Source organism: Thermobia domestica, chromosome 8, assembly GCF_964235325.1.
Source record: "Thermobia domestica chromosome 8, izTheDome1.hap1.1, whole genome shotgun sequence".
Lineage (NCBI taxonomy): Eukaryota > Metazoa > Arthropoda > Insecta > Zygentoma > Lepismatidae > Thermobia > Thermobia domestica.
This window is the reverse complement of record NC_137461.1, coordinates 9,951,717-9,965,566: the sequence shown is the minus strand read 5'-3', so window position 1 is coordinate 9,965,566 and position 13,850 is coordinate 9,951,717. Positions and strand designations below refer to the sequence as shown.

General features: G+C 38.2%; 1 protein-coding gene across 1 annotated transcript in view; it reads right to left on the bottom strand.

Moving 5' to 3' along the window:
- The window catches only part of LOC145691539 (uncharacterized), a 66,391-nt gene extending 52,754 nt beyond the window's left edge, over nt 1–13,637 (bottom strand). The window contains exons 1-2 of the mRNA XM_081766949.1: nt 13,388–13,637; nt 3,778–4,138 (exon numbers count right to left, since the gene is read on the bottom strand). Of these exons, the coding sequence (XP_081623075.1) occupies nt 3,778–4,138; nt 13,388–13,578 (552 nt within the window). The 5' untranslated portion in view covers nt 13,579–13,637. The remainder of the gene's footprint in view (nt 1–3,777; nt 4,139–13,387) is intronic.
- Between the last annotated feature and the right edge of the window lie 213 nt (nt 13,638–13,850).

Sequence of the window (13,850 nt, the reverse complement as noted above, 5' to 3'; positions counted from 1 at the left end):
TCACGTTACAAAAGAATCTGGATTATAAAGGTAATTTCGAAGATAGTAGTAAGATAAAGAAGCAGGCAGCAATCTGCTCCTGCTATCTTATGCGTTCATTATAGGGATGATGAGTTGATTGAGTTGATTTTGAGTTTTACGTCCCGTTCAGCAGCGAGGCTATATGAGATGTGGACCTACTGATTAACGTGGAATCCGAACCACATGAGCTCCCGCCGGGAATCGAACCCGGGCCTCCCACGCCCATTATAGGGATGATGTCACATATTAACACAAAATATAGGAATAATCTATAGTTGTTTTAAGACAGTCGAGAACTCCAGTATATGGTGTGAAATAAGGTGAATTTTAAGCGATTATCAATTGTGCATATTTCGTCCCTTATCAGTCATCCAACTAACAAGGAAAGTACTAGAAGTGGTTCGCGGGGATTTGTATGCGTTATATATCGTTGGAAAGGTCACACTGAGTACACCTTACATGTGAAATATCTCGCTTGAATGGGGCCTATAGGGAGCGTGGCTACTATTTGGAGATCAGAACTAGGCAGGCTCGGAAACAGGGACGTACGCAGGGGGTGGGTCCTGGGGATCCGGACCCCCAGAAAATTTAGACTTTTGTGTAAATTTAGCCTAATTATAGGAGCAATTTTAGGAATTTTAATATAAAATGCTCTTATATTGAGTTTGGACCCCTCCCGAAATAAATTCCTGCGTACGCTACTGCTCGGAAACATCAGAAAACGTGGACAAAATAGGAAGCTGTGATGTAATTGTTTTGAGACGAGGTGTATATATAGGTTTAAAAGGTAGCAGAATATGAATCTGACATGAAATGTTTACAAATCAAAATGGGGGATCCAATATGGCGGACACAAATTACAAAACAAGTTATGGATCTAAAATTTCGTATAGAGAGATATTCGACGTCGCTATGTATGAATTGGATATCGAAAGTTTAAAATTCAAAATGGCGGATCCAAGATGCAAAATACTAATATGGAACTGAAACATTGCAACAGTAGTTGCGCGTTTTGGAGTGACAGTATGCGTTATGCTTCGACAACTGTCTTTCTTGTATCATTATGAAGTTTACGCAAGCCCTTAGGTATGCACTGCTATGGGTAACATGTCTGTAAGAGGTTGAGGGAAAGAGTGTACAGTGACTAGTGATAATAGTAGAGGATAAAGGAACAAATGTAACATAGGCTTTTACGACAAAATGCATAAGAACATGCAATGCAAGATTTCTTCTGTTTAGAGGAAGTATTATAGTGGGAGGAAACTGAGCCCCAACCTCTTGGAAGCAAACGAACATTGGCGATAACAACTGCTCCTCCATAGACAGAACAGGTTGTATAGCTACGAATGTGTGCTGCGAGTATTTAATTGCGGAATTAATGCTGTTATTAATTTTCCACCTCTGTGCGATAATATGTAGTTCCATAATAAAGTATAATTAAATCCGAGTTGGTAGGTATTCAAAATCTGATTTAGACCAAAGTTTGGGTAAATAGAGATGAAATTCGATGCCCTGATCGACAGTGTCTTCTGTTTTGAGAGACTTCTTTGTAGATGTGAAAACACAGATTCTTCTGGATGACCAACGAAAGCGTTTCGTAAATGTTTGAATCAAAATATGTGAAGCACTAAATCCCATCAGACCAATAAGCTTGGCTTGATAAAGGGCTCACCGTCGAATTGTTTGTTCTTGAACTGATAGCCTTCGCTCTCGTGCTAGAATGAACTATTGAAAACAGTATTTGCTCACAAACGAATACTTTTCATGCTATATTCCCTGTTCGTCAGCATTGTTTTAACATCTACCTAAATACGTGCGACTTTGTATTTTCGGAAACCGTACCTTAATGGTAGAAGACGACTAGTGCGAGTAGTCCTTTTGCACCTGTACGGCACGCTGTGAATATTCCAGAGGTATAAAATTATTTGCTGAAGCCTGCGAGTGTTCTGAAGCATCCGTGTTGTCACAAATGTCATCAGTATCGAAAGCATCATCACAGTGTATTTTCATCAATCATTTCGTAATCTAATTGATCCTCGTTGTCCATCGAATTGACCATAGAAACTATTGTCTCTACTAATTGTATCCCTTTGTCATACTTGCTATAGTGGATAGTTGTCATACTTATGGATCACAAGTATACTTGGCATAATGTGATACCGGAAAAATAGTTATGGAAGTATAAATAAATGTGTTCTAAAATCCAACGCACAGATTTCAGTGTCTTTGTTCGGGTCTTCAGATGGCATCTTCAAATAATCGCAACGTACCCTACAAGTGCCATTGAAGCGAGATGGTGTGTACTTGGTGCGAGCATATGACGATCCCTGCGTATCTCTTCGGAGGCGGGGAGGGAGTTGATAGTAAAATAATTATTGTCTGTGATTGCAATCTGTTCGTATCGCAAAACTTTCATGTGCGCTACAAACACTTTCCTGCATTCCATGTCTCAATTTTGACATGACTGTATAGCAAAACGTGCTCCCTATTTCTTGTAAAGCATCATCTGCTCATACTCGTCCCGTTATGTAGGTCAACTATACATATTCTGCTACTACATGTGCAATAATCTCATATGTCCGTTCAATACATATTTTTTGCACTTTTGCCCACCATATTGGATCCATCATATTGTATTTTGCACTTTTCCCGCCATGTTGGATCCGTCATATCCAGTGTTTTCCACTTTAACACTCCGCGGCTAGAAAACCTGTATGTACCCACTTTGTTTCGTAGCAGTATTTTGCATTTTGTCCGCCATTTTGGATCCGCCATCTAGAATTTCACACTGTTGGTATCTGATTCATACATAGCGACGTCGAATATCTCTATATACTCAATTTCAAATCCATAGCTTGTTTTTTTTTTTTTTTTTGTAATTTTTGTCCGCCATGTTGATTCCACCATTTTGATTTGTAAACATTCGATGTTAAATTTTTATTCAGCTGCCTTTTAAACCCATATGTACTACGTCTCACAACAATTACATCATAGCTTTCTGTTTTGTCCACGTTTTCTGGTGTTTCGGAGCCTGCTTTGTTCTGATTTTCGAATGGTCGCCACTTCCCCTACAGGTCCCATTCAAGCAAGATATTTCACAAGTTTGGTGTACTTTGTATCGCCTTTCCAACGATATATAACACATGCAGATCCCCGGGTATCACTTCTAGTCCTTCCCTTGTAAGTTTTTTAAATTTCTTTTTACAACACATACATTGGCAGCCTTGTGCGGTGGCGACAACTGTAGTGTCCTGTGCGAAAGCTTCATTTAAGACAATGCTTCTCCACGAGTGGCGGATACTGAGAGTTGCTCGAGATAGTTTCACTGACAGACGGTGGCAGTAACTATCTTACAGTGGAAGCAACTGCAGATGCTCCGTATGAAAGCTCAAATTGAGGGCAATGCTTCGCAAGCAGTGGCGCAACTCGATGATGTAACTCACTGGCTGCATATGAGAGAGGGTTTACAGCTAAAGGTAATAAGAGAGATTTAAGTTTTAAATGAAGTGTATCTTAATTCTTATACTTTTAGCGAACATATACTTTACATAATGCATGGCAGGTCATATTTGCAAATATTTATACTTTTTCTATTATAGGAGATGTTATATCCAAGCAGAAACTCTAAGGCGAGAAACTATGATTTGCTTATTTTCGTTCCATATTTGTAATTGCTAAATAGCCGACTAGTACTTATCGTATATAACGTACAACGATCTTTTCAAAATCAATAAAGTGATTTTATCGATGTCTTACCTCCTTCCACGCATAATTGTCCTTCACAACTCCTAATCCGGACAACGTTTCTTGAGCTTTGGTTGCCCAATAGTCATCCCATTGTTTCGTTTCACTATCATAATGGAAGGTACTTGAACCAAGGACCGATGTAGATACGACTTTCCAATCCTCCTCAGAGAATACAGACACTGGAATGTTGTTGGATGTGAGCACAAGAAGCGGGGCTTGGTCCACTGAGCCTGAAGGAGTCAGTCGGAGGGAAGAACACCAAATGGACATTTGTAGAGGGCGCTTCTCGCTTTGTTTGGCTTTCAGGTGGGCAACCAAGCTGCAAGCACATGTTGTGCAAGGTGTTACGTTGCAATACAAATAAACAGACCTGAAACAACGATAAGATTGAAAAGTTTAATATTGGTTTTCAACACATAAATAGTCGCAAGGAAAAGTCATTATGTTCTAAGCCAGTGTTTCTCAACCTTTTTTCCTTTGGGGCTCACCAAAGTACGTTTCAAACTTTCGCGATATCCCAGCATGTTATTTTTTTCCTAGATGCAAACCAGCAAACTCATGAAAATACATACATTTTTTATTATTATGGAACGACTGTGAGATACAGTGTGAGAGATAAGTGTGAAATCAAGTCGATTGGTGATAAATTTTATTTTCTTCTAAAGAGAACTTCTTTGCGGAATACCTTAGAAAACATTAAAAATCTCGCGACACATCTGACATGTATTCGCAACCACTGGCGTCTCTGCCATGTAAAATTTGGGGGGGACATCAAAGAAAGTGATTTAAATGGTACTACCTACCCTAACTTGTTTATTATCTTCGATTCCATTTGTTGCCTTTCTGCTTACTTTCACGGACCCCCTAAGGTATATTAAGAACTCTGTTATAATTGTTTCGCAGCCTGAATATTATATTGCAAATAAATACAATGATTAATATTTATATGTTATTCTATCGTTAGTCAGTAAATTAAATTAGAAAAAATATATTGAATATTTTGTACTCCAAAATATTGGAGGGGACGCGTCCCCCTCGTCCCCCCCTTGCCAGAGACGCCCATGTTCAGAACACACCAATGTGTCGCGACACAAAAGCGCTGTTCTAAACAATAATTTATTTTGTTAATGATCTCAAATTTGATGTAGTGACTTGAGTACACCTTTCAAAAACCAAACAAGCCGTTTTTTATTAAGCAATTTGATTTACCAAAACTTCTTTATATATTTAGTTTATTCCTGTGTCCATCCATCCGTCTGTTCGGGAGACAAAAATCTCAAAAACTACTTGAAGGGTCACCAATAATTTTGGCCAGGTTGTACAGAGTCATAAGTTAGGGTTCGAGTTCCTTGGTTGGAGGTGATATTCGAACCGAAATTAACATAAATCAACAATGTCCGGGTGTAACGTTATTCATTGTAGAGGAATAACGGTAATAGATAGCGAGAAACATTTTTTGCAATCGATTAAGTGTTCCAAGAATACATTTCATCTGCATCCTTCTCTCTACTAAACTAAACTAAAAGAGATAGTAATTCACTGTAGCACCCGGTTTCAATATTGTGGTAAATATGGCGAAAATGGTGAGATCAGGAAGATGTCTTCTTGGAATCGATTTACTGTTGCACGAGTAGATTCCATTGGCCCTTTTTATTTATTTATTTATTTATTTATTTATTTATTTATTCAACCCTCAAATACACTCAGGGGGTAGTGGAGCACCCCACACTGAGAAAAAAAGGACTAGGATTTCCGTATGGATATATCGTATTTAGGCGGGTGCGCTCTTTAAGTAATGTAATTTTATTTTGTAAAAGTACAGCAGGTGGGAACATCATACCAAGTCTAGAGTTCGGCGTCGTGTTAAAAATATCTTTCGTCTCTTTCCTTCTCACAGAATGATATGACGTCTTATTACTCTCGTAAGATAGGGAGTCACAGATTTAAAAAGAACCAAGAGGGGACAGTCGTAGGAAGATGGTAACATTATATACGTAAGTTATCACCGCTGGAATGGGTATGGCGTTAATTCTAGATTTGAAGTGGTGGTCCTACAATACAAAATTTTCGCTGAACGGTGGTTAAGATCGTACTACGGATAAAACAACATTACTTAATGTGGTGACGCGCATAACCTGGTAAAAACAGCATTTACATACTGACTGGATTATGCATTTTTCTCCGTGCAGGAGTTATACTAATCGTCACTGTAGCATTGTTTTCAGGAATTTTGGTTAGTAATTCCGTATATTCTCATTTTAGAGAGCGCCATTCCCGGTGATAGTTCTCAAGCCATTTCTTTTGTTTCACAATAGAAGATAAATAAGGAGCGAGATTCCGCAGCATCCCATGTGTGTATTTACATTTGTGAATTCCAGTATTATCGAGAATCGTTTTAAGTACTTTACGTGTGCTTTTGTAATATTTTCTGATGACAGGTTCAAGCACGTTTATAGACTTTGTACTGAACACACTAGATGTCAAATTATTCATTTCTACAACCAAACAAAAGTAAGTGTTTATTGTTTCAATCAGTTACTTCACGTGTATAGTGTCAGCAGGAAAACTCGTAGATTGCCCCTGAGTTTTCTTTATGGCATATGTTGGATCAGGCTAGTGTTAATGCAATGCTTCAGCTCTCCAATCCTTTGGATCAAAAGAAGAAAATCATATGTAAGGAGTTCCTCAAAGAACTGGACCCTACATGATGCAGCTAGATAGACCTTACATGAAGCAAAGTTAAATATCCCCACGGATTTGTCTCCTGGTCTCAAAAATATTCTTGGTATTGAAGACCAATCATCATTTATGCGTGATTCAATACTTAATCTTCTGAAGCAAGCATAATGCCGAATGTGCCCCAGGAACAATAGAAAAACAAAATAGTTTTGTACCAGGTGCAAGATGGCTGTTTGTTCTGAGCGCAAAGAGGAAGTATGCACTTCATGTAGTAATAAATGTTTGTTTAAAATAAAATAAAAAACAATAGTATTTGTTTATTCTTATATGTAACAAAGTGCTATAGATTTATTGAAGTTCGTTTATTATTGCTTTTAGTAGTATTTAATTATATGATGTTCTCTGCCACCTCATGTGTGTGTTCACGTATGTGTGTGTATTCCAGGATTCTTAAAGAAGAATGAAATGAAATGAAATCTTTAAGTTTTACGTCCCACGGTTATGCCGGTTAGGCTAAAGGAGACGGTGATGATGAGAGATGAGTGAAATGGTGGAATGAAGAAAGTGGGAGGAAACGGGAGAACCCCGAGAAAACCCACGAGCACGGTGTTTATAAAACCACAAAGTTCACTTGGCGGGAGCAGGGTTTGAACCCGGGACCCCAAGCACCAGAGGTGAACGCTCTACCACTGAGCCACCGCGCCCCCCTTCTTAAAGAAGAATCAAAGACTACCCAATTACAGTATTTTAGTTATAGTAATTATATTCATTATATTATCTAATTAATATAACAAAGTAAAACAATATTGTTAAGACTAGAGATGTACGTTATTAGAATATATGCACAAGACACTGATTATCTAAATATAATTTATCAAGTTGTATTTTTAATTTATCACAAAGTAGTTTGCCCTGTTGTAGGAAGCACACATCCGCCATGAAGGAGACTTCTTTAAGGTGTTTGTTTAAGCTTTATAGGAAAGGAACATAATTTTATATGGCACGTGTTTGGATAAGTCACGTGTTTTTATAATTTGAAAAGATTAAATTGATCTTTCCTAACAAGCGAATAGAGTAATTCGGGGGGAAATGACCATAGGGGTGAAGTGAATAGAGTTAAGGTTAATGATATGTTTCAACAAAGCATGATCGGATCTGATTTTGCAAAGCCCCTCTATGTGCAGTATTGAGACTATGGTTGACGAAGAAGATAGTGTACAGAGGAAAGAAGCGAACTCTTGAATGCAGCGAGCATGGACAGCAGGGAAGGCGAGTAGAGTTGTAGCCTTTTTTGTTGCTATTGTAATATGAAACAGTAAGAAACTAGGGCAATTCTTTCCCGAGGTAATTGCGTTGTACCCAATACTTCCACAGTAGCATGAGGCGATTATTAAGTACGCATGTATATAGATGTGCCTCAATATACTGCGAACATAAAAATACAAAACATGTTTTGAAAAAAAGATGACGAGGTGGGGTGAAGTGACGAACATATTTTGGGGCGATGTGAATAGTCCTGTTAATCATTCCATGTATGCAATATGGACTACTGTCCTGCAAACCAGTCATGTATAGGAGAACCCTAGGTTCAAGACCTATTGTAAACTCAAATATTATGCTCCGATCCCAGCTCCCGCCAAGTGAACTTTGTGGTGGACAAACACCGTGTACGTGGGATTCCTCGGGGTTCTCCCGTTTCCTCTCACTTTCTTCATTCCACCATTTCATTCATTACTCATCATCACCGTCTTCTTTAGCCTAACCGGCATAACCGCGGAACGTAAAACTCAAAGATTTCATTTCATTTTCAAATATTGTGATCTTTCTTGTAAGGACAAACAACTGAATGCTCCTGAGACGGTTCTTTGGACACGATCTCGGGATGGTACTTCTGTTTGCTTCTTAAGCATTTCTACAACAATAGATTATATACCTTAACATCATGTAGGTGTTCTTCGTTAGCTACATACTCGTTATTTAGCAGTTTATATCTTGTTGTTTACATTATGTCAAGGACACTTCTTCTCACCACTTCACCCCACATGTATATTCCAAGGATCTTATAAAAGAGAGGATCTGCCCTTACAACAAAATCTTGAAGCCATACGTCACAGTTTCACCACCCCTACTCTGCCCACTCCACCCAATAGGATCGCAATGTTTTGAGCCAACAAACAAGGCGGAAACGAAATTAGCCAATCAGACGATGGCGGAAATGAGAGTAGCCAATCAGACGTGCCGATGCTCTGTTGTTGTTGTTTTTGACTTCATTATTTAATAGGATGAAGATACATATGGGCAGATCCTCTATTTTATAGGATCCTTGGTATATTCACTTTATCCTCACATGTGGGATGAAGTGAATAACTTACCTTGTATGATTCAGTTGTTTCTGTGCACGTTACTTCAGACACGATATGAACCATACTTTATTTTCGGAATGCAGAAGGTCTGTCCTATTCATATATAATTGTCAATCAGCTGTAGTACCATTTCTGTATAAGATTTTTTTCATTTTCATGCTTACTATGTTTACTTCCCCCCGAATTACTATACCGTCAATTCTATTGTACAGCATCTTTTGTAAAAACACAAGATGATGAGTAAGTCTTCTCCTTTTTAAAGATGGTAAATTTAAATTAGTTGGAAAGCTGAATCAAAGTTTGGGATAGTTCGAAGTCTGATTGAAAGTGAGAAACCTTAAAGAAATTGTTTTGTACGTTTTCGATTTTGCCGGTATATTTGATGTAGGTACTCCGAATTCCATATTTAAGAAGCATATTTCAGTTTCAAGCTGACTTAGGGGAAAAAAACTTATTTTGATAGATCATTTTCTTTCTGAAATCAGTACTAACTCTTAAAATCCAACCTAAATTCCTAAAAGTTTCATTTACTATGAAAGAAGTGAGATTTGCAAATGTCAAATAACTATCGAATGTAACATCAAGTTCTTTAACAATCACTTCATTAACTAATGGAGTGCTATCTAAAGTGTAGGAAAATTGAATCTATTTCTATTACGTGTGTAGAAATGGATTTGGATTTGTTAACATTTCTATTTAGATTACTTTCTATACAAAGTTAAATACATTTATCAAATCATCTTGTAATTTTACATAGTCAGCAATCGATTTAATTTTCGTATATTTTAAGCTCATCGGCAAAAAATAACTATTTTGAAGTTTGACAGAATTGAGTAAGTCATTAATAAAGAATATAAAAAGTAATGGTCCAAGATTCGATCCTTGAGGTACTCCAGATCGAACGTATATCAACTTAGAAATGTGCTCTCCATAAAGGATAGACTGCGTATGATGTTCTAAATACGAAACTAGAAGTTTTAGAGCATGTTTTGCAAAATTAAAGAGACTGAATTTATGTAGTAATATGTCATGATGGACACTGCCAAATGCCTTTGTTATGTCGGGGCATATAACATCTACTTGTCCACCTCTATCAATAAGATCGTGACAGGTAGCAATCATAATTCTCAAGCAATATTAAAGCTCATTCCGTACTGGTTTGGACCAACGCAACGCGACATATTCATTGTAGTTTGCAATAGTCAGTATAGTACTTATACGTAGCCGCACGCAGCGGTAGGCGAGGGGGAGCTGTTGCTCCTCCCTTCCCCATCAGGATCCTGCCGCCTATAGTTGGACAATTTGTCCATGCCGACCAGATGCCGCGGTCGGATTGCCGACGCCGGACACCCTCTTCTTTCCGCGCGATTTTCGACCGCGACGAATAGTTGCCTTGCCGAGCAGTCGGCAACAGCCGCAAATGAGCATTAAATGCGCCGGCGCCGCCGTCGGAAAGAGGCCGGCATAAGAATCAGCAGAGGGTCGGAAAGACTCCTTTCGGACTGTTGTGCCGACTCTGACGGTCGTCAGCAGTCAGCAAAGAGTCGGCAAAGGGCATTATATTTTACGATTTTTGACCGCTTGCCGCCTCGGCAAAAGTTGGGCAACTTTGAACAAGTAGATCGTCGTGCAGCCACGGACGGGTGCCAGCTGCCTCCAGCGGCCTGCCACCGTCGACGGCGGCAATCCCTCTTTCCGACTGCGACTTCCTGATGGGGCTGGTTCAATTCTTGAAATATAGCTATGTCAAAACATATTAATTTGCTCGCACATACTATAGTATCTAATATATTTTATATTAAAGGTGTTTTGAATTATCATTTAAAATCATTAGAGATGTCTTTCCGAGTTTATTAAACTTTGCCCTAGAAGAAAATGAGGTTCAAGGAAAAAGGAGTTGGGACTACAATTATTGTGGTAAGATATCCAAAAATTTCGGAATCCATTAACGACAGAGACATAAAATTTGGTATTTAGACTTTTCATTTAAAATAATTAGATACATCTTTCGGCATTATTTTTTATATTCCACCGTAGAGTGGTTTTATGGGGGACTGAAAAATCTTTCCCATGTTATTTATATGGACGTCTTCTACACCCCAAAATGTTTAGGCACTTCCGGCAGGATTAGAATAATGAAATTTGGCATGATTGTAGCCTTCTGGAACTAACGTACAGGAAAATTGCCAAAAGTGAATATTTTTAATTTTTGGGGGGTCTAAAGGGGGATGAAGACATTCCCATGCTATTTAAATGGGAGTTTTCTTGGGATACAAAATCTTATATTTTAGATAGTTGAAATAGGAAAAGAAACGATAGAATTGTGGGTTCAAGAGGTGCGAGGCCGTAGGACGAGCAAAGACAATGTGTGGGAGCGAAACCCAGGTTGAGCAGATTCAGGAGATACAAAGAGCTAGTTTGATCTAAAATTGAAAGAAAATGGTGTGGGAAGAAAAAGCGGGAAGGAATCAGAACTATTAAAATGAGAGTTTATATCTCGGAATATCTGAAGGTTAGAGAAAGAAAATGTGGTATTTGGGCATTTAATTAAAAATAATTAAATGTGTCTTTTAGTGTTCATTGATATTTGGCCTTGAAGAGAAGGACAAAGTGGGGATAGAATAACTAGGCTATACATAAAAGAATCCTGATTGACTGATCAACTCGTGGGCTAATACTTAAGCTAGAAGGTTAAAATTTGGAGACAGCATTTGTGACGTAAGACAGCACTAATAAAAAAGGGTAGGAAGCAATAGCACTGTAGATTATAATTATTATAATAAAATACCAATATCTCGGAAACTCTTAAGGTAAGATACGTGACATTTGATGTTGTGACTTTTCATTTAAAATAATTAGATATGTATTTCAACACTTTTTCATATCTAATTTAGAAAAGAAACAAAGAACATGGTAAGAAAACGGGTCAGGGACACAATTATTGCAATAAGAGTCTATAACTCGAGGTCTCTTAAGATCAGAGACAAAATTTAGCACTTATTTGGTCTTCTTATTTAAAGTAATAAGGCACGTATTTTTTAAAGGCATTTTTTGTATTTGAGGTAGACAATTTTCATAAGGTGTGTATATTACCTATAATAAGATCGAGATATCTTCTTTTCTGTGGCTTATTGGAGGTTGGAAAGAAAAACGGTCCTCGGAGTTTGAAAGTCTAATACCTTCAGTATTAGATTTACAAAATGTTTTAAAGAAAGAAAACAGTTAAAAATACAGGCTGGTACTAATGAGTAACTTCAATCCAAATATTGTGTGTTTCCAGTCGTGAAGGTTATTTCCAGAACTTGCCAAGTCCATTTTCAGCGATAAATGATTTGTTCCATGTTTCGTTGTACTTACAGCGACGCAATTATGCAACTACGTATATTCTCCTATTATCGTAAAGACATTATCGTATATATTATTAAGGGTTGGGGGTTGCAGTGGCTCGATGGTAGAGCGTTCACCTCGGATGCATTGGATCCTTGGTACGATCCCAGCTCGCGCTAAGTGAGCTTTGTGGCGGACAAACACCGTCTGTGTAGGTTTTGTCTGGGTTAGGGAAGCGCACGAGACAAGATTCGAGGCTGTCTCGTCTCGAAAATGTGCTGTAAAAGTGATGTCTCGACTCGAAAAATGTATTATTTTCTATTGGAAGAGCTGTGTCTCGACTCGAATTTTGTCAGGAAAATTCTGTCTCGACTCGTCTCGTGCGCATCCCTAGTCTGGGTAATCCCGTTTCTTCCCACTTTCTTGATTCCACCATATCATTCATTTCTCACCATCACCGTCTCCTTTAGCCTAGCTGGCATAGCCGTAGAACGTAAAACTTAGATTTTATTTCATATTTTCAGTAAAGCTTAAATTATCGTATATCACGATAAATAATATCATATGATTGGAAAGCCATTTGTTAAGTACTAAAAATGGAACTAAATTATTTTTATAAGGGAAGAAATGGTACACAAGGGCGCCGATCTTGGGGACGGTGGCCCGGGCCCCGCAAAGCTCATGTGAGCCCCCACATTGTATTTATGAATATACAACATTTGGTGTGATTTGAGTGCAATTTGTCTTAAAAGCCTCATATATGCCTTCTGCATTTGAATGCATGCCCCCAAATTTATAGAGAAATCGACACCCTTCGTGGTACAGATGACATGTAAGATAAGTTATTTGTGCTACAATAATCATTCCTCTGCTAAACAATAACTGTATAGTTTTATTCAGGGGTAAAAGTGAGGGGGAACGCAGGAAGACGCCGTCCACTCACTTACAGAAAATATCTGTCCCGTCCCCCACTTTCTAAAAAAATACAATGGGCAAAGATAGACACGGGGGACGGTGTGACATTATGCATCTCCCTGCCTTTCCAGATCCACTTTTACCCCTGGTTTTATTAAGAAAGTATAGAAAATACGTAAAATTACGAAGTTTTTTTCATAGGGAGAATGTGGCGACTCGATGGACCCCCAAGTGGATGTGCCCTGGTGGTCAATATCATGTTCTACTAAAACTGTTACTTGTTTTGAACCCTAGTTAATTCATTAGCTCAATCACACTGTTGTAAATGAACTTACCTCACAGACTTCTGTAGGTGTTGTTCCAACTCGTATAAACTTTGGATCACTTTCTCTTCGGGATGTTTCTCGTCATCTTCCACGTGAACAATGCCTTGTAAAAATCCCTCGACATCCACATGGCATAAACACATTTCACGGTAACAGAAGTCTGGTCTCCCATTCTTCGAAAAATACTCCCAAATATTCATTACTTAAATATATATGTATATTAAATAAGTCAAATGTTTCAAATAATACAATCTTCGGTGAAATGTTCTAATCATAATCATTAAATGATAACTTTGATGAAATACTTTATCTTGAGTCCGAGCCTTATCTTTGGCTGATATCCATGTGTTATCAGACGTTGCGCGAATGTGATGATTTACGTGCAATTTCCATTATCAGAGATTTCGCTGGGTGGAGGATGCTTATCATAAATGTTATTGATAATACTTCCCTGACTGCATTCAAAACTGCT